The 18569-nt window shown below is 45.0% G+C and overlaps 1 protein-coding gene across 1 annotated transcript; it reads left to right on the forward strand.

The window, feature by feature from the left end:
• The first annotated feature begins 14224 nt into the window (after positions 1 to 14224).
• LOC102379408 (olfactory receptor 14C36-like) lies at positions 14225 to 15181 on the forward strand. The gene has a single exon (XM_006038993.1). The coding sequence runs from the start codon at positions 14225 to 14227 to the stop codon at positions 15179 to 15181; it is 957 nt and encodes a 318-aa protein (XP_006039055.1).
• Positions 15182 to 18569: the final 3388 nt, after the last annotated feature.

Below are 18569 nucleotides of genomic sequence, written 5' to 3' on the forward strand. Positions count from 1 at the left end.
GCCCCTTTTCTCTACACGATCCCTCCTGTACAGGGTATAGCCATCTATCCCCGTGGTCCAGTCATGGGTGGAGTCCCGCCAGGTCTCCGTTATCCCTATGACATCGTAATTGTTTGCACTGAGCAGGAGGATGAGCTCCTCCTGCTTATTCCCCAAGCTCCTGGCATTAGTGTACAGGCAGGCAAGTGCCCCCTGGGGGGCTCCTTCCTTGCCCACAGATTTTACCAGGGCTGGGGCAGGGGTGGGCTCCCTGAAGCGCCGTGATGCAGGCATTGCACAAGGGAGGGGGAAGGAAAGAGAAACTGTGAAGATGTTATGAGGAGGAGGGAAACCCATGGAGGCAGGGATGGGGCTGAGCTGAGGCTCCCATATGGAAGACTGTTCCCCACTTGACTTCAGCACGTAGCACAGATGGGGCCCTCAGTGCATGCATGGACTCGACTTCACCTGGTCATTCCTGGCACCAGTGGGAACCGTGGCTGGGAGGACAGCCCCACACCACTGCCTGCCCTTGGTGTGTGGCTGTGTAATCCTGAGGGGCACAGGTCAAACCGGGTCCTGCCTGACTTTTTTTCATAGTTTCATAGTTTCTAGGGTTGGAAGGGACCTGGGCAGATCATCTAGTCCGACCCCCTGCCATGGCAGGAAAGAGTACTGGGGGTCAAACGACCCCAGCAAGATGGTCATCTAACCTCCTCTTAAAACCCCCCAGGGTGGGAGCCTGCACCACCTCCCTTGGAAGCTGGTTCCAGACCCTGGCCGCCCTGACCGTGAAGTAGCGCCTCCTGATGTCCAACTTGAACCTTCCCTCCGCCAGCTTGTGACCGTTATTCCTGGTCACTCCTGGCGGCGCTCGGGGGAACAGGGACTCCCCCAGTGCCTGCTGATCCCCCCTGACTAGTTTATAGCAGGCCACAAGATCCCCCCTCAGCCTTCTCTTCTGGAGGCTGAACAGGTTCAGGTCCCGTAACCTTTCCTCATAGGACCTTCCCTGCTGTCCCTTGACAGCTCTTCCCTGCTGTCCCTTTTATTTTACCCTTTCCATGGAACTGTTCGAGACACTGTCTGACAATGCTGGAAAGGAAGATCCTCCTGGACCAGAAGAAATGGGGGTCAATACAGGTATGCACGGGGAAGTGACACTGGCTAAGTTAGGTGATGTACTCACGGTCATGCAGGAAGTCTGTAGCTAAGCCAGCAAGTGACCCAAGGCCTCCTGAATCCGCATTCATTGACCTGCCCAGAGACCATCATTGCTGCTGCACCTCCCATGCAGCACTGAGAGTTGGCTCCTGCCCTTCAAGCACACAGTTGTGCAGCACTTGGCCACAGCAGAGGATCCCATTGAGCTGGGTATTGGTGCCCACCCTCACACACATGTTGTAGCACACAGAGCTTAATCCCTCTGCTTGTAGACTCCGTTTTGGTCAAGTGCAATGGCTGAGTGGTTACAAGACTGGAATGGAAATCTAACAGTGTTTCCCTGTGCAAAATCAAATCCTGTCCCCAGGAGAGGCAGGCTTCTGGAGGAAGGGCATTGCCTAAGTGACCTTTGGAGACCCTTGCTTTCTTCTTCTGCATGAAGTGACTGCTCTTTTCTCCACAGCAGCTGCTGCCAGTGCTCCAGAAAAACCGGCTTCGTTTCTGAAGAAGATCCCAAATGCACTGGCCAGAGCATGGTAGTAGTAGTATATAGGCTCACCGCACATCAATGCAAATGTGAAAGGTGGGCAGGACTGGAAGTCCCACCCCGTAGCCCCACCCTTTCCCCTTGTATGGTGCATGACATCACCAGCCCCGCCCTCTGACCCCAGTCAGGTGGTGCGTGACACCACCAGCCCTGCCCCCTGACCCCAGTCATGTGGTGTGTGACATCAGCAACTCCGCCCCCACCCCAGTCACCAAGACATGGTCCATGATGTCGTGGAAACACACGCAGCATACTTTTGGGTCAGGTCAGCAGAAGCTTTTATTCAAAAGAAACTACAGCTGTAGGGGGGACTCCAAAGTGACATGGATTTCCCAAGCACTTGGAAGGGGTCCCCCCCAAGAGCAAAATCAGGAGGCTTATATACTTTTTAACAGTTGCTTACAACTCACGTGATCATATAGTGAAATTAGCATGAAAAGCAGCTATAATATTACTTCATTATTTCTTTGCTGTAATCAGGATGGGAACTAATGGGGGAGGCGAGGTTAGTTCACAAACCTCCTTCTTGCACCTGCAAATCAGAGTTGTACATACTTTTTGCTATCTTCAAGGCCGCGGTGAGCGAAGCAGTTGCAGAGGAGTTACAAAGAACAAACACTTTCTCTTATCTGTTCTACTATACAGAGCCAGCAATTCTCCACAAAGCGGTTATGTCATCTTATAACTAAAATAATCAAAGTTTAAGGCATATATTTACATCCGAAGGGCAGTCCATGCAGACCCCCAAAGCCCAACCCCTCATGCTGCAAGAACTGCCCTAGATCACATCGTGCAGTTATGACCTATCGCCCAGGACCCCGAAGCAGACGTTGAGCATTTGGAAGACAGTATCTTTGTGCCATGGTTTAAATTTGTCCTCAAGCATTTGAATGCACCACATGGGTGTTAGTGTGGGGTAGGTGTGGGAGAAGCAGTTACCAGACATGTCGACACAGGAGGCTATGTTAAAGGAAGTTTATTACGCTCCTGGTGAAGCTGGCAGCTTTGGCAGGGTGAACATGCTTTTTGAAGCCACCAAAAGGCACAATAAGGTTCTGAACAAAAGCGGGGTGGCCACCTGGCTTTCAGATCAGGATGCTTACACCCTACACAGACCGGCAAGAAGATGTTTTAGAAGAAACAAGACTGTTGTTTCAGATATTGATGCATACTGGCAGGCAGTTTTGGTGAATATGCAGCAGTTTTCCAAGCACAATGGTGGGGTTTAAATTCGTCTTAACAGCAATAGACATATCAAAGTATGCCTGTGCCATGGGTCTATGGTGAGCAAAGAAATTTCTGCCCTGAAACAAGCTAGGCTGCATATTTAGAAAATGTACGAGACATGAGGCCTTTGTCAGAAACCGGGGATCATGCACTCAGGAAATGTCTGTTATTCCAGGACAGAGGTCACAACTCAGGAAACGCCTGGTGCTATGCTGCTTTGCTACCACAACATGTTAACGGCTGCTTAGCTTCCGCAAAGGGGTTTTAAAATCAGCTAGACCAAAAGCAAAAGGGTTTTGGGAACCATAACCAGACACCCTGAAAATAGCTTATTGCTGGGGGATTTTGCTAACAGCATTATAATTCTGTTGCTTATAGAAAAGTACCAAGTAAAGCACACATGCGTCAAGTTTTTCCCGCCTTTCCACCCCTATATAGAAGTACTATGTATCACTGTCACTTTATCTTTTTGAAAAAGTATAAAAGGGTCCTGTGTTCTTTGTTCGGGGCCATTTTGCCTCTTTGTTGGCTATGGTCATTTGCTAGCGAATAAACTGCAGTATACAGCCTTTACCCGTGTTGTCTGGATTCTATGCGGCTAGACAACGAACACCGGAGAGTTTTCTCCCACCACAGGTCTAAACGACAAGTCAGTGGTGAAATAGGTCGGGCCTTTAAAACCATTTTTACAGAGGGCCGTGTACCTCGAAAATTACAGACTGATTGGGGAAAAGAATTTTTAAATAAGTCTTAAAGCAAGCTGTTAAAACAGTATAATATTCACCATTTCATGATGAATAGTGATGTGAAAGCAGCGGTGGTAGAGAGGTTTAACAGAACATTAAAATCAAAGATGTGGAGGTATTTTACAACCCGCAACACCTTTCAGTACATTGATGTGTTACCAGAGTGTATAAAGAGCTACAACCACAGTTTTCACAGAACTATCCGCACCAGGCCTTTTGACGTGGACTTCTCAAACTCTCCACGGGTGTGGAAAGCCATGTACGGGGACTATTTCAAAATAAAACCAGCAACACCCATGTTTAGAAAAGGAGACCACGTGAGGGTGTCTAGGACCAAAGGGAGGTTTGAAAAAGGTTACGAACAGACATTCACCGATGAGATTTTCATAGAGGATGAAGTCCTTAGACACGTGCAGACACCTGTATACCACCTAAAAGATTACGAAGACAATCCTATCGAGGGTTCTTTCTACCCTGAAGAACTATAAAAAGTGAACCCCAAACAGGACAGTTTACAGGGTTGAAAAAGATCTAGCATAAAAGGAAAGGGAAGAAAGAAGCGGTTGTTGGTGAAATGGTTGGGGTGGCCATCTAAATTTAACATCTGGGTGGAAGCCTCCCAAGCTTGTAACATATAAGGGTGCACCAGTCAGAAGGCCGAGATGTGTGATGGTGACTTTTACATCACTTTGCCCAGCAACGCTTGTGCCAGCATTTTTCCGCAGAACACCAGCTCGAGCTTTACCATACAGCTGGTTAAACCTCTGGATCTGCTGGGGAACTGGGAGCTAGGGTTAGCAGAAATACAATACCCACACAGCTGGGACAACATCAATGAAGGCACCCCTTTCAAAATCATTTCTGGGACAGAAAAAAAAGGGTATATCCTGCCTTGGGGGTATTGTACAACCATCACAGAGTTACTGGATCTTAAGAACAATACAATTACCACCAACCCTACTCTACCTGAATTAGTTATGCACTATGACCAAGCAATTGGGAAAGTGAGACTTAAATCCAAAGATAAAACTTATGGCTTTTATTAGCATGGTGAGCTAGCCTAAATTTTGTGAATGCTACCCGGAGTCTCTGTTAAAAAACCATCCTTCCCAGCTGATATTACTGGTGGGTTCAATTTGCTGTATGTCTGCACGGACATTGTGGAACATCAGCGTGTCGAGGAGTTTTCGGTTCCTTTGCTACACTGCATCCCTGTCCATGGGAGCAACAACGAGCTTGTCACCATCACATGTGACAACCCGCGTTATGTCCCCATCAGTCAGCACCACATCAACACAATCAGCATTGAAATAAAGATGGATCAGAACAAACACATCTCATTTCACTTTGGTAAGGTGATTGTTAAGCTTCACCTCTTCCCCTGGAAGACTTTGAGATTTTAAAATAAGTACAAGCATGGTGGTGATGGTAAAAAACTATGGGGACCCTAATTTTTACAGAAATTATTATAAAGCCCAGGCTGGGTATGGTCTTCCCAGATATCAGGGGGTGCCCGTGATGTACGGGGCTGGTGTGGGAGGCATATTTTGCAGCCTCTTTAGAAAAGCCGTTCTGCTTTAGAGAAGGGGTCTGGAGATTAAGCCCCATGCTAAAAATACAGCACAAAACATAGCCAAAGATGTGACCAGTCACGTCTCCCGAGCTGTCCTAGATAAGGTGGTCAAGCAGGCAAAGCATGAGGGGTCCGGCCTCATGTATATTCGAAAAAGAACCTTAAAAGAAAGAGAGACGTACCGGACTCCGGACCTGGAGGACTTCCTCAACCCCTTAAAAAGGAGAGGGTAAGTCGATGGGGCAGCCAGACATGAAAAACCAAGAAGCAGCGTGGGAGAAAGAAGGGGCGCTCTCCTGGAGGAAACAGAAATATATTTTAACCGCCATGGCCTTTGTTCACTGCGGGTCTGAACAATGTGCCAAATGCGAACTGGATGTGTTTCAAATAGCCCCTACGCAGACCTGCATTGAGAAAAGCCTCTATGTTGAGATCCCCCAACTCTTGGCTATTACTGAGTCCAGCCGCCTTGACTTTTCCATAGCTGGGAATGGTGAAGATTACATGGATTTGAACAACACGCTGCTGCACCTTTGCTGCAGGATTGTAAAAGGCGATGGAACTGATCCTGATGCCGGGGCAGCGGTGGGTCTGGTGAATTACCTGCTAGCCTCTGTCTTCAGTCAGCTGGATGTCACTCTGGGAGAGCGTCTCATCAGCCACAGCAACAACTGTTACCCTTACCGAGCCTTCATCGAATCGGTTCTCAACTACAGCGACGACACCCTTGCCACCCAATTTTCTGCCGGCCTGTTTTACAAAGATACCCCCGGGCATCATGAAATGGTGGCATAGGATGGTGATAGTCAGGGGTTTTGGAGATGGGCAAACCTGACAGACTGGAGCAAAAAGACAGAGCTGCTTGGTCATCTCCATAGTGATTTGTTTTTTTCAAGAAAAACTGTTGCTGAATGAAAATTACGCTGACACGCAGCAAAGATGCCTTCTGCTTGATGGGCACCGCAGAGGCTGGCCCATGTAAACTATAAATCACATCTGCCTCACTTTTTGTGGAAAAAGTGAAGGTAGCCGTGGGTGTCCGACTGGGCCACGTGGAGGCCTTGCTTACGGCCAATGCTAAATACCCCGTAGACCACGTGGGTATGAAAGTGTTTAGCATTCCTGCTTTAGTGGGAATTATGCTAAGCATCCCTTTAACTTTAAACATTACAAAATTAATTTTGTGGCCCTCTATGTGGATGGAGAACAAACCCCAACAAAGCCCTTACAACCAGATTTTGAGAACGGGAACTGCATGAGAGAGTACATGCAGCTGGTACAGACAGCCGGTAAACATACGAAAGACCGGGCCCTGATAATCAGCCGTGAGGAGTTTGCTCTGGGGTACACTTGTTTGCCTTTGACCTGTCTCCTGACCAGGAGTGTGCTGATCATTATTCACTGATTATAACCAGGAACCTGAGAGCAGAAATACGCTTTGCTTTGGCTTTGCCCACCACGGTGAACATGATCATCTACGGGGTCTTTGATGATGTCATAGGAATAAATCAGAGGAGAAATGTCCTGTTTGACTACGTGTGAAGATGGACACTGAACAGCTCGTCAGGGTTTTGTCCTCAGACCCTTATGCCAAAGAAACTTTCTTAGACGTTTTCCCCAGCGACCGGCTTCCTAAGACTCGACTGTCTGAAAGGCCCCTGAGCTTGGTGGTCAACACGCACCCGCATAATCGACCTGGGGAACGCTGGTTGGCTGTTTACCTGGAGGATCGGAACCGCGGAGAATTTTTCGACTCGTACGGTCACCCCCCAAACAGCGCTCTCTTTCCTCAAAGCATTATGCTGTTTTTAAACAAGAACGCCACCAACACAGCTTTTCAGATTAAACAGTTACAAGACCCCCAGTCTGTCACCTGTGGATACCACTGTGTGCTTTTCCTACACCCCCGTAGCCAGGGGCTATCATTTGAACAGATTTGAAAATTGTATTATTCTGATGATTTAGCACAAAATGATAGGGTGGTGATGCATTTTGTAAAAAGTAAATGTAAAAATTTCTGTGTGGCCAGGCCTGCTCAAAACATGTTTCAACATGCCCAGACATGTATTTCTTGCAATGACTTTCATGAATGCTTTGTCTAAATAAAACACTCAGCTGACATTGTGTAAATAGAGCTGTTGTTATTTAAGTGTGTGTGCATGTGTGTTTTCATTCAAAAAATCCTCTGTAGACAAAACTTTATAGCAGTATAGAACAGTTTATTTCAAAGTGTAAAACCTTATATGGAGAGCCAATGTCTTTTAGAGACAGTTTTTCACTTCTTAGGCAGTGTTGTTGGTGTTTCTTGGTCTGAGGCAGATCCTGTTAGGAGTTCCAGATGATCATGATTCACGACATTGTCCATAGCAGAAGATGGTACGTTCAGCTCGGCCATGGCGTTCATAAAGATGTCCCAGCCTTTAGGCTGACATTTAGTAGTCCCGGTGTGAGTCTGAAGTGTTTTCTGGACCAAGTCAAGCATGTTAGACCCCTTGACGAGCATCCCTTTGTAGACAAAACCCCCCTGATCATCCAAGGAAGAAATATCCTTGTGTTGGTTCAGCTTAGTGACAGTACTTTAGCATTTTTCCTGTATTGGGCATGCACGTTATCCAATACTTACTGAACGACTGTGTCGGGGTCTGTTGGGGTTTCTAGCGGGGTCTGTTCCGGCAGAAACAGGGTTAATTTCCCACTGTCCAGATCACCCTGCTTTACGTAGGTCAGGTATTTCTGAAGCACGGTGGCATACAGTTTAGCCTTATCATATTCTGCTAACCCCGGGCTTTGGAGAATATCCCTCATTTCAGCATCCAATAAGCAGGTTGCCTCGATTCTGATATTTTCCTGAGGCGGTGGGGGAGCCCTTAATTGTTCCAGTTCATGTTTGGGCACCAGGTACATTTTTTCTGCGTGCTCCATTACTGGCTAGCCAAAAGCCCCGTAACCAGAGGGAGAGCAAAACTTAACAGGTCTGATAAAACCCCAGACATGGAGAAGCAGTTTTAAAACACCCAAATTTCTTTTTACGCGGTTAGACATGTTCCCCTTCTACCGTCTCGAGAGCTAAGAAGAGGCCACCACTGCATCATCTCTTTTTATTCCCACCTGCTGTTTTTTTAAAAGTGTAAGCAGCCGGTTGGTCGGGAGGAAAAAGCCCGGTTCTTAATCTAAAAGCGTCTGGGGTAAAAGCTCTTAAATCAACCATCAGATACCTGTAAGGTGTTTTAGTGGCATCCTCAAAAGCTTCTAGAAAGAACCGGGCCTTACATCTGCCGCACCAGGATCACTATCTGATGCTTATCCGTGGGGTTTTTAAACAAGACCATGTATTTTGTGTTAAGGGCGATGGTGCGGCTCCTTTTCCCTTGACAGAAAACACTTGGAACTATAGACATAATGCTGCGATTCCGATGGTGCACGTACTTGGTAAAGGCTTTCCCGATTTCACCGCTGTCACAGGCAGAGTCCATCAAATCATCTACCACAACCATATTTATTTTATTAGGGGAAACAAACAGTCGTTGTTGAGCCTGTCTGGTAGACTCTCCACAAACTTGATGAAAGGGTATTTACAAAGCAGTTCTTTATAAAAAGGCTGCCAACAGCGATAGCACCACACCACATTCTCAGGCATAACAGACAACATTCGATCAGCGTGATCCAAAAGGTTTTTTATAAAGTAACTTCTACCACCGGTGCTAGGGCCTGCCAAAACCACAGAAAAGGGGTGCTTCCATCGCATATCCATCTTTAAAATCCATAGGGGAGGCTGTTAAAGTTTTCTGTGAGGACTCTTTTGTCATAAACGACTTTCTGCGTTTTTCTCAAGGTTTTGGTTTCTATCGTCCACTTGCTTTTGTTCCTGACGATAGAGCGCTGTTGTATCACAATTGTTTTAGGGGTGTCCCCAGCGGGGTTTGCCCCATAATCTAGAACAAGATCTCTCAAGGTTTCAAAGTTGACTTTTTCACTGTTGGCCACATTCAGGGAAATCCCTTTCACCTTCAAGCAAACCTTTCCCCCAGACAAGTTGTACCTGTAGGTTTTTGGACCGGCCGACACAAACTCTGTGATGTGTTCATCTGGTGGGATTTTGTTGGTGAGCTCGCCTAAATAATCACCTACCAGGGGCTTCCAATCTCCACGGCTCACAAATATCACACAGTCTGTGTTGTTGTACAGACACTGGTCTTGCAAGCTGTCTAACAGCTCGGACAACTCTAAGCATACATAAGCGGTGGTGAAATAGGCTATAACGATGTGTGCATTACCAGAGACCGTGTAACGCTGATGAAATTTCACAGGTGGGAGAAAAGAGGTAGCCAAAGAGTTCGTCGGGGTCTCTAATGATGCTGGTGTTGGGCAAGTTGGTTCTCTGACCGAATTTACCCCATAAAGAATTTAGAAGTTATTTTGCTATTTGGCGCTTTGCAGGGTTGGGTTTGATATGCTCTGGACGTAAGGTCACACCTTTTTGCAAGAAATTGGCCACGTATCGCTCTTGTTTTTCTTGGTCGGTACACCAGGCGGGGTAGACCAAGGCTTCCTGCTTCTGTCAGAGGTGCATTTTTATGTACCATGAAAAAAGTGTGCTAGACCTCTTGGCAAAATGCCAGACTTCATAGATATGAGCTACTGTGTACCCCTTGGTGAAAGCTTTATTCAATTCTGGTGTGCACCACGTGCCCAGGAGGGCCCTCTCTTCACCGGTGTGGTCGCACTTTTGCTGTCTTGTTTCCGCGCAGAGGTGGCAGAGCATGAACATAGTTTCCTCTTCACCCTGGTGGGTAGCACGGGGAAAAAAAGGTTTTGCGGTGGGTACAGTTTCACTCTGGCTGTTCCAAATTAGCTCGACAGGGGTTGGAAATTGTCATGAATGATTTCAGGGTGTCCGGTTGGGTATTCCTTTGTTTTGTTTTTAAAGGGGTAAAGACTGCTAAAATTGTAATAGTGTATTTGTTCGCCGGGTTTAATTTGGTAATATAGACAGATAGCGCTATGGTCTGCAGTTCCAAAAACATAAACCTGTACATGGGCATGCAGACGGAGGCCAGCGTGATGTATTGGAAAGGATCTATGCAGCGTACTATGTTTTGGAGTTCACCATTTACTTTCACTCGGTCTACCCGCCGTGTCATTTTCATAATCTCATCCCTGTAGAGGCAGCAGGCCTCTTTCAAAGTTTTACGTCCTGCTGGCAATAATAGGCCGGCTTCTTCTGCATGTCAAAGGTCTTATCGCGGTTATTCTGATACCATTCTAAACACTGTCCTCTCTCACCGGACATCATGTTTTCAATGCTGTAGTAGTCCACCTTTGGGAGAGACCCCACAAAATTTTGGTTTTCTGCCATGTTAAAAAAATGTGGGAAATAACCTTTGCATCCTTCAAACCCCATCGCCTGTGGAAGTCTGCTAAGTTTCATTGGCAAACAGTTTAAAGAATCTATGAAATGGGTGCCTTGCCTGGTCACTTCAGTGCACATGAGTTTACCGCCCTGAGTGATTAGTTTCATGCCCTTTTATTCCTTCAATAACTGGCTGACAATGAAGTAACCAACGTAGCCTTTGGCATTGTGAGCTGTGAAGGTGTAGTTGTTGAACTTTTTATCCATAAAGACTTTAATAAAATCAGACAGACACTCTTCGCCCTTAAACTCCCAAGTGCTTTCTGGCTTTTTGGGCTTAGCTTTACAAGCCTTTTTGGGGTTTTTGCCTGCGGTTTTCTGAGGTTTTTTCCCCCCTCTCTTCAGTTCCATTGCAAAAATGTAGTTGGGCACATGCATCCCCGTCTCCTGCACACATTCAAAATCATAAAAAATGTATCCCTCACCTTCTTCAGGCTCTTTAATCTGATGCATGAAGCACCAGTGCTTGTGATTTTCCCATAACACTGTTTGCACTGCCGCCCTTTGCACTCGTGCTTTTTGTCCATGTAAGATTTATGCTCATCGTACGGAGTTTTAGTCAGACATTCAATCCGCTTTTCAGAGGCCAGGGCCACGTGCCTTTCTAAGCACTATTTGGAACAACAGAATAGCTTGCAATTAGGGCATCTCTGTGTCCTGCCCATGTTTTCAGCGCAGTTCAGGCTCAGGCAAAGACGACATCAGAACCTGCACAAGTGGCAATGGCTGTACAATGTCCGACAAAGATCACAGTAATTTCTCATGCCAAACAACTTTTTCATATCCAAAATACCATAATAATGTTCACCATGCAGCAGAAGAAAACAGGTGTCGGGGTATCTCGGTGCGTCCTGTGTTTTAGATAAACTCCACCAATTTTTTTTCCTTCTGCATCACTATGTAAATGTTAACCTGCTCAAGGTCTTCAGACAAAGGTACTTGATGGAGCATAACCTTTTGATGCCTAATTTCCTATGCAGTTCTTTGGCACCATCCTGCAGTTTGGCATCTCTGGCCCCTCTATGTTTTGTAACAGCCAATAGACTGCCTGCAAAGCACAGGTTAGTATCATAGGTATTCGAGTCGATTAAATACTTTCTCTTTCTAGCAATGATCTGGGAATAGGGGATAGAGTTTTAACTCTACAGCTCCCACCACCCGGGCCTCTCACATCAACCACAACCAGCCGAAATGTCGAATCGAGCAATATTTCTCTCTCGCTTTGTAACAGATTACTGAACCACTCTAAAAACAGCTCTGGGCTCATCTTGTTTAAATTAATAGATCAAGAGTTTAAACAGTTTGCCATGCTACGTGCCTGAATATGAAACTGGGCGTAGTCATTGCTTATAAATCTCTGGCGGAGTTCTACTACAATTACTTCTACCCCTCTGCTTATGGTTTCATATGCCACATGTAATGGCACACACTCCAGATGCACAAAATGGAACTCCTCAGTGTACCCCATGCCCCCAAACCTGGCTACAGACCACTCTTGCCTTCTCACCCGCACCCCACTGCCACCCCATAGGCCATGCCTGTGCCCCGGGGGCTAGAGCAGTCTGAAGACTGATATGTCATAACCGTACCACATGGTCTATGGCAGGTCTTGCAACATGAGGGGGTGGGCTTCAGTGGTGCTGCATGGACTGTCCTTCTGATGTCATGGACTGTGTGGTGATGGTGTCACACACCATGTGTCTGGAGGGCAGGGGTGGAGTTACTGATGTCACACACCATGTGACTGGGAGTGGGGGCAGAGTTGATGATGTCACACATGATGTGACTGGGGTGGGGCAGGGTTTGTGATGTCACATATCACGTGACTGGGGCAGGGGGTGGGGTTGGCGATGTTATGCACCACATGACTGGGGTCAGGGGGTGGAACTAGTGACATCATGCACCATATCAGGGTAAAGGGGGTAGAGGTGAAGGAGGCAGGACTTCTGGTCCCACCCACCTGTCACGTTTGCTTTGAAGGTCCATGAGCCTATGTACTACTTGCCGTTATGCGGTCGCGACACCAACCACACGGTCATATAGACCAAAGCCCTCTATAAACAAATGATTCCTACCCTGCTCTATCCAATCATACACATGACAACACCTTCAACTTCCCACACAAAGAAAAAAGCAAAAAGCAGCCTGGTGAAGGCCCAGGGCATGGCACAAGCTGGGAGTCACAGTCCAACACCGAGCCTGCCCGGTCACCCAGACCGGTCATGACATCAGAGCATGTATTGAAGATGGCCATCCTCCACATGACACAGCGCTCCCTCAAGGGCCCAATTTGACTCTGTGGTACTGTGATCACTTGTGGGGGCTCCCTTTTTCTTGGTGTCAGGTCTGTGTAGACATTGTAGGGTGCTTTGTGATGGGTTTCTTGCAGGGACACAGTCACTTCCCTTTTCCTTTTTTAGTTAGGCTAAAAGTGACAAAAGAGGAAGATATAGAAGTTTGGTGCCTCCACAGGGATCATAGGACTTGTGTACTGCAAGAGATTAAATTAGTGCACAGCTATATTGGTTTGCTAAAATCTTCTTAGTTAAAAATGTTTATGTGTGGTACTTTGTTTCTGAGTTGTACACAGCTACAGGGAATAAGTCCCACAAGCCTTTAGAAGAAACAAAAAGGAAAAATCGCCTTCTTGCTTCAGTCCTTTTGTACAAGGCATGGCTGAAGTCAGTGGCACACACAGAAATCTGTATGGATTTACTTCAGTCAGTTCAGTGAAAGAGTGAGCAGAGAAAGACCTCTGAGTTATCTGTGCTTTTGCGGATATATATTAATGGTTGGTGCAAAGGAGATAGGACAGATCAGTTGGGCAGGATCTGTCATTTGGACATGAGCAAAGAATCTTGGTAGGGGAAGCTTGAATATGAGACAAGATGAGGAAACTTCCACGAAGACAATTTCAGTAAGTTTGCTGTATCGGTGAAGTGCCTTGTATTAGTAAGATGCAGAGGAGATTTAGGAATATAAAAGTTTGAAAACCTGGCTACCTACGTCATACTGAATATAAGATCTAAGCTAAGAGAGTGAATTAAGACATTTTCAGGGAGTGAATGAAGACATTTTCAGGGTCTTACTTTTAATTCAGATAATGTTCTACAGTTGATTGCAGGGGGGTGTGGGTAGGTGGGGAACCTGTGTCAAATTCAGCTTTTTATACAATATATAGGGTATATTTGATCTCACAACTTAAACTGGTTTCTGCTGGATGAAGGTTTTCCAGTGAAATTGATTAAAAATATAGATTTTTAGTAAAAAAACAAACCAACCAAACAACTCCCCCCCAATGCTTTATTTATGGTAATTATTTTGTTCAGTTTTTTAAAATGAAAAATCAAACAATTTCCCTTTATGTAGGATCTTTTCTAGGGGAAATGTTTGTTTAAAAATCAAATGGGGGGGGGGGCAGATAACCAAAAATATTCTACTTTCTTATCATGATACGTTGAAACTCTAATAAGGAGAGCTTATTGATGGGAATATCAAAACCATTGATTCTATTACTTTCCTCCTTACCATTTCTCTTATTCTACTATTAACAGGTTTTGCAAAATGTGCTAAGGAAAATGTCCAACTGGACCACTGTAACTGAGTTCCTCCTCTTGGGATTTTCTAACACTTGGCAGCTGCAGATCTTACACTTTTTCATCTTTCTAGTAGCATACCTGGCAGCCCTGGTGGGGAACCTCCTTGTTATCACTGTTGTAACTATGGACCACAACCTCCAAAGCCCTATGTACTACTTCTTGGTGAATTTGTCCATCCTTGACCTTGGATCCATCTCTGTCATTGTTCCCAAGTCAATGGCCAATTCTCTCTTAAACACCAGGACAATCTCCTATTCTGGATGTATGGCTCAGGTCTTCCTCTTCTCACTCTTTGGAATAGCTGATCTTGCCTTCCTCACCATCATGGCATATGACCGGTACATTGCCATCTGCAAGCCACTGCATTATGAGACTATAATGAACAAGCAAGCTTGTATTCAAATGGCTGTCGGTGCATGGGTCAGTGCTACACTCCATTCTTCACTGCATGCTGGGGGCTTGCTGAGCATACCCTTCTGCCGCTCCAACGTAATCAACCAGTTTTTCTGTGAAATCCCCCAGCTCCTCAAGCTGTCCTGCTCTGATGCATACCTCAGAGAAGTGGGGGTTATTGTATTTAGTATGTGTTTAGTTTCAAGCTGCTTTGCTTTCATAGTTGTGTCATATGTTCAGATCTTACCTACTGTACTAAGATTGCCCTCTAAAGGGAGTCGGAATAAAGCTTTCTCTACCTGCCTCCCTCACCTCATTGTGGTCTCCTTGCTTGTGAGCACTGGCATCTCTGCCCACATTAAACCCACTTCTAGTTCCCCCTCAGCACTGGATCTTTTTGTAGCTGTTTTGTATTCTTTGGTGCCCCCATTGATGAATCCATTCATTTATAGCATAAGGAACAAGGAGCTAAAAGATTCTGTGAGGAAACTGATCCATAGGAGAAAGTTTGATAATAATAACAAATTAATTTCCCTCTCATGACGGTAGTTCAGTTGTATTATTCATAACAGTTATACTGAAGTGATGCCAGTATTATTTCCATGAAAACATAATGTGTGACCAGTTTATTAAAAAGCAAATTTTAGTGTGGTAAAAATATTACATAATGGCAACCAGATCAGTGGACTTTTCATTTCTGCGTTCTCCCTCTCTGGATATCCCTTTTGAAATGGCACACACCTATGTTATTTAGGCATTGCCTGTAAATAGAAAATAAAAGAGCTATAGCTATAGCAAGTGCCTGATAGGTATTACGGTCTTCCCAATTTGGAAAATAAAATACCTTTTTGCGGGACCAGTGATTTTTGTGTTTTCCTTTCTAGTTTATCTTCACCATGTCATGTGATTGATTCATGGAATAATTTTGTATGAAGCTACAATGGATGATGGTAGCTATCAAAGGAACAGAGGATAGGACACAGGATTTCATTTAATTCATTTTTGTTAAAACTTAACATTTTATTTCAGAAATACCCTATTTTGGATTTAAAGAGTCTAGATGGGGTTTTTTGGGGAGAGGATTTGAAGAGAAGCAATATTGTTTAAATCCCTTTGTACTGAGCTTCTCAGTATGTCAACTCTTAGGGTTTCCCAGTGTTTTTGTTTTGTTTTTGTTTTGTTTTTTTACTCTTGGTGGGTCTTTACTGTGTTCCTAAAAATGTGTTATTGTGGGCATAGGTCTTTTTATCTATATGGCTTATTACATATTAATCAGAATTAATAAATATACGAATGCTATGCCCCTTTTATTATGGCGAAAAGGCTGTTTGGAAGACAATAACTTTGCAGTACTCTCTAAAGGGAATTTCTCTCTAAATAATAAATTACTTGGGATTTAACCATTTATTTCAAATGGTTAAGACTTGGGGCAATGTGCTGTTTCTTGGAGGGGTAAGTTACTGTACTGCTTTTATTTGCTGCTTGAAGAAATTGGTTAGGGCTCTCACTAAATCTAGCTTTTCCAGCAACTTAAGGATACAGTGTACCATATTCTGGGCCTCTGCCCCTTGGGCTTGCAAAGATTCTTGCAAGATGTCTAATATTCTCAGGGTTGCCAGCCATACAACACTTCAAAAGGGGAAGAGCTGATTGATGATGGTGAAATCTCCCAAATGGCAAATTATAACCAGGGAAATAGCTTGTCCCAAATTTGGGGTTGCCCAGTTAGAAAGCTTCACAACATCCCCTAGAACATTCAGTTGAATCTCTCAGCCGCACCATCTGTCTGGGGAGGGTAAACTGAGACCTTCACCAAATGGACTTTAAAGAGTGCGCAGACCTCCTGCAGAAGCCATGAAAAAAACAATGCCCTGTTTAGATAACACCTCTAACATCTTGGGGAAGAGGGTATTTTCAATAACTGAGGCAACCACTTTGGCCAAAGCAGAGTGGATGGCTGCTGCTTCTGGGTATGTGGTGGCATACTCTACCAGCACAAGAATTAACCAGTAGCCACTCACATTTGGCTTTAGTGATCTGGCCAGGTTCATTCCCACCCACTCAAATGTGGTACTAACCAGTGGGAGGTGCCCTAAGGGACTCTGACTGGGGCTGGTTCAACTAGCTGGCATTCTGGACAGGAAGCACCAGACATTTTGATGTCTTGGAAGACTCCCGGATAGAAGAACTTCACAAATGCGCTGCCTTGTTTTTCTCTACCCCCAAGTGACTCACTCAGTGTATGTCACGGGCTAACAGCAACACCTGTTTTCAGTGCTGTTTTGGTACAAACAATTGGTATGGCCAAGTACCTATAGTTTAGTCTCTTGTAGCCCTAGTCAAAAGGTTCCCCTGTAACTCAAAATGAGGATTCTGAGATGTCACGTTTGGGTCCATCATGATCCTGTTGGTGTGGTACAAACAATCATAATAGCGACAAACTCCTTCCTTTGACTTTGAAAGAAATCAGGAGATTCTCCTATCTGCTCCAGTACCTCTGTTGGATGGTTTCTCAGGTTTGGGGCCCCTTGAGCTTTTCCCAGGGTTGTCCCAATCACACTGTAAGCCTAGGTCTCCCACAACATCTTCCCCTGGCCATGAGTGCGTCTTTTGTGCCCCTCCCTCCACTGTTCACAGCAACATTTGGGATGGCATCCAAACAGCTTGAGATCAACAAATGGAAATATTCTCTTTAGCTGCTGCTCAACAGAAAGGGAAAGGGTCAAATTAAACTAATCCCTCAGCAAAAATAACACTTTGGCCATTGTGTCCCATTCTCTTCCAGTCACTACCTAGTGGATCAGGTGGCCAGACACAGCACCAACAATCCTAAACTCCTGTTCTCTAATAGCTAGGCTCACTGTAATTGTGGGGTATGGCCTAACAGCACCATGAATACATGCTGTTACCCAAGGACTGTCCTGCGAACAGCCTGCAAACTGCTTCCCCTTTTTGCAGTCCTTTTCACTGGCTCCCTGGACATTAATTACTATTGGAAACCAATTATTCATTAGAGGCAGATTATTTATCTTACTTTTTTTATTATCATTATTGTAGACACAGCTAATTGGGCTCATTGTCCTCCCAAGATACAAGATACAAAATAACACAATCATCAGGCAACAGGACACACACCAAGAGCTTCAGCCAAGGGCCACAGAGATTGGGGCAGGGACCATAGGAAGGCAGACACTAAGGGAGGGAGGTTGAGTTGTTTACCTTTAGGAAAAGGCATTACCCAAATACCAAAACTTCATGCTAACTCTCTTGCTGGACCTATTGTACAAAATGAACTGAATGCCTGACAGTAGCCAATTCTCACTGAGCCCCAAATCATGAGTGTATAGTCTTTTGTATCTTCAGAGTACAACAAGTCCAAGTAGCAAAATAGAGGCAAGCACCCAGAACCCAGCCATGACTTTGTGCTCTTTTGTATCTTCAGAGTACACCGAGCTCTTTTGTATCTGGACAGTGTGCAACAGTCAGATACTGGAGAGTACAGAACAGTCATTTAACTACAGGAAGTACATGGAATTCAAAGTTTTTGGCAAGATTTGATGTGCCTTTGAGTTATCTAAAAGAAAAGAAAAGGAACATTACATCCATCATTTTTCAAAAGAGTTCAGAAAGCATTCTTCACTAAGTAGATGCTTGGACTACCTGAACATTTCTAATTTTTCAGCATTTCAGAGTCTTGCACAGTATAGGCAAGCACACAAGTGTTCTAGGCCAGGAGCCAGAGCATGTAGGCACTCTGGAAGTAGGACACACACAGCATGCTTCACAGACAGGTCTCACTCTGACCAGAGAAAATATCATTCAAATTATTGGTAAGTAGTAGTAGTACGTTAATATAAAAAAAATTACAAATTTAAAATTAGACATGTATGTTTGTTTCCTTCTATATTAACTCACTACAGGCCCTTTTTTT

The sequence above is a fragment of the Alligator sinensis genome, unplaced genomic scaffold, assembly GCF_000455745.1.
Source record: "Alligator sinensis unplaced genomic scaffold, ASM45574v1 scaffold1340_1, whole genome shotgun sequence".
In the NCBI taxonomy this organism is placed as follows: domain Eukaryota; kingdom Metazoa; phylum Chordata; order Crocodylia; family Alligatoridae; genus Alligator; species Alligator sinensis.